The 2,243-nt window shown below is 63.4% G+C and overlaps 1 protein-coding gene across 1 annotated transcript in view; it reads left to right on the plus strand.

Moving 5' to 3' along the window:
* Positions 1-6: 6 nt before the first annotated feature.
* The window catches only part of RASAL1 (RAS protein activator like 1 (GAP1 like)), a gene marked incomplete at its 3' end in the record, with an annotated part of 23,217 nt that continues 20,980 nt past the window's right edge, over positions 7-2,243 (plus strand). The window contains exon 1 of the mRNA XM_014541155.1: positions 7-357. Within this exon, the coding sequence (XP_014396641.1) occupies positions 293-357 (65 nt within the window). The remainder of the gene's footprint in view (positions 358-2,243) is intronic.

A 2,243-nucleotide genomic window follows, 5' to 3' on the forward strand; every position in this document is an offset into this window, starting at 1 on the left:
AAAAGCCGGCCGCTCCCTGCGCGCCCCACCTGCTCCGCACGCGGATCCTACCTGTGGAGTCCGCGGGGGACGCGGGGAGGGCGCCCCCTCCGAGGACACCGATCCTTTCTCCTCCTTCGAAAACCTCCCGCCCAGCTCCCCGCGTCTCGGACAGGAGGCGCTGGGACCCGGGACAGGGCACCAGGCTTGCAGCTGGTGACATGTAGATTCCTTTCTCTGCCACCCCCCTTCCCCGCGGTCCAGCCTCGGAACCCGGGCGCCCTCCCGCCCTGAAAGTTTGGGGTTGGGCGCCATGGCCAAGATCAGCTCCCTGAATGTCCGCGTGGTGGAGGGCCGGGCGCTGCCCGCCAAGGACGTGTGAGTCCTCCCGAAGCGAGGGGCGTGCGGGGCACGGGGTGGGGTGGGGGTCGCCCATTCCGCGTGCCGGGGAGGGTCGGTGAAGTGGGCATGGGTTCCTGTCTAAGACGCTGAGACCCTGTATTGAGGCAGATACACCTTCATGGGGGGAGAGGCCCCATGCCCATCGCTGCCCCATGCCCAGATGCCCGCCCTGCCCCCCAGGCTGGATGTCTTTGATCCTGGGATGTAACTAAAGGGTCTTACAGAGCGGCAGCCGGAGATTGGAGGGGCAGATTCTGTCGCAGCTGGAGATGGGCGTGGGGATGGGGATGGGGATGGGGAGGTGTCGCTCCTGGCTTGGGTGGGCTCCTATCAACAAAATGGGAGGAGTGTGTGTGTGTGGGGGGGGGGGACCCGGGTGGAGTCAGCAGTTGCCGGGTCAGCAGAATGGTGGTGGGGGGGGGTCCCCCTCCTGCTTGGCCTGGAGCCCAGAAGGGGTTCTGAGGGTGTCAGCACCTGGTGTAGGTATGGGATCCTTGTCAGGACATCGGCTGTTTGACCTTGAACCTGGGTCTCTCTGGGTCTCCATCTCCCATCTGTGCAATGGGAGCCCTGGACCGGGTCTCCCAGCCCCGTGCAGCTGGGAGGGTGGAGGACCAGCTAGGACTTACCCTGCGGCCAAGGTGAGCAGGAACCTGGGTTCTGAGCCATTGCTCTGCCTGACTCCCCCAGCTGCGGGCCCCCAGCTGCGGGCCCCCAGCAAGGAGCACCCTGCCTTCGATTCCACCACCTGCCCCCTCCCCAACGCTGCAGCTGTGTCCAGGGGGGCGCTGCTTGGAGCCCCTCCATCCTCCTCAGCCGCCCCCAGTCAGCACAGCCCCGCAACCCACGGAGGCCGAGGGCTCGCTGCTGTGCGAATGCGGCACCTGGACAAGCCCCTGCCTCCCTCTCTGAGATGTCCTCCCTGAGCCCCGAGAAGAGAGACCCCGGAAGCGTTGGGGCAGTGAAACCAGGAGGGGGGCCTGGAGGCTGATGGAGGCTGGTGAGGCCGCGAGGGAGCGCCATCTGCCCCTCCAGGGAGGGAGTTGAGTCACGCGTGGTTCCCATGCCACCCTCCTCCCCATGTTCCTGGGCCAAGGCCACGCCCTCGAGCAAGGGTAGGGAGTCACTAAGCCCCAGTTGGGGATCTGGCCATCCTGCCTCAGTTTCCCTAGCTGTTGGCTCCCTTCTCCACAGGGGCTCTCCTCAGAGCGTGCTGGGATCTCCCCGCCCGCGGGGACTCAGCTAGGGCGTGTTCTCGTCCCTCTCCTAAGGAAAAGGCTGGATTCTTCCTGAAGCCTCCCCAGATTCTAGGGCGTCTGGACTTGGCGTAAGAGGAAGACTCAGCGGGTGACTTTAGAGTTACTGCTATCACTGATAACAGTAGCTGTGCCCTGGCTGGTGGCTCAGTGGTTAGAGCATCGACCTGTGCACTGAAGGGTCGAGGGTTTGACTCCTGGTCAAGGGCACAGGGTTGCAGGTTCGATCCCCGGCCCCAGTCTGGGCACATGTGGGGAAGCAATCAGTCGATGTGTCTCTCTCACATCAATGTTTCTCCCCCCCCCCAACACACACACTCTTTCTAAAAATCAATGGGAAAAACATCCTCCGGTGAGGATTAACAACAACAAAAATAATAAAAATAATCGCTGTACGTCACCGAGGCTGATAGGGACCGGGTTCTGCGCTTAGCGTTTCCTAGGCTTCTGCTAGCACTTCTACTTTACAAATGGGGAAACTGAGGCCCAGAGTGGCAAAGTCACTTGCCTAAGGTCACGTGGCCGGGATCTGAAGCCTGACCGCTCCCACGCCCACACCAGGCTGGGCAGGCCGTGGCCGCGGGGCCTGCTTCCCCCCCTCCCCAC

Source organism: Myotis brandtii, unplaced genomic scaffold, assembly GCF_000412655.1.
Source record: "Myotis brandtii unplaced genomic scaffold, ASM41265v1 scaffold1064, whole genome shotgun sequence".
In the NCBI taxonomy this organism is placed as follows: Eukaryota; Metazoa; Chordata; class Mammalia; order Chiroptera; family Vespertilionidae; genus Myotis; species Myotis brandtii.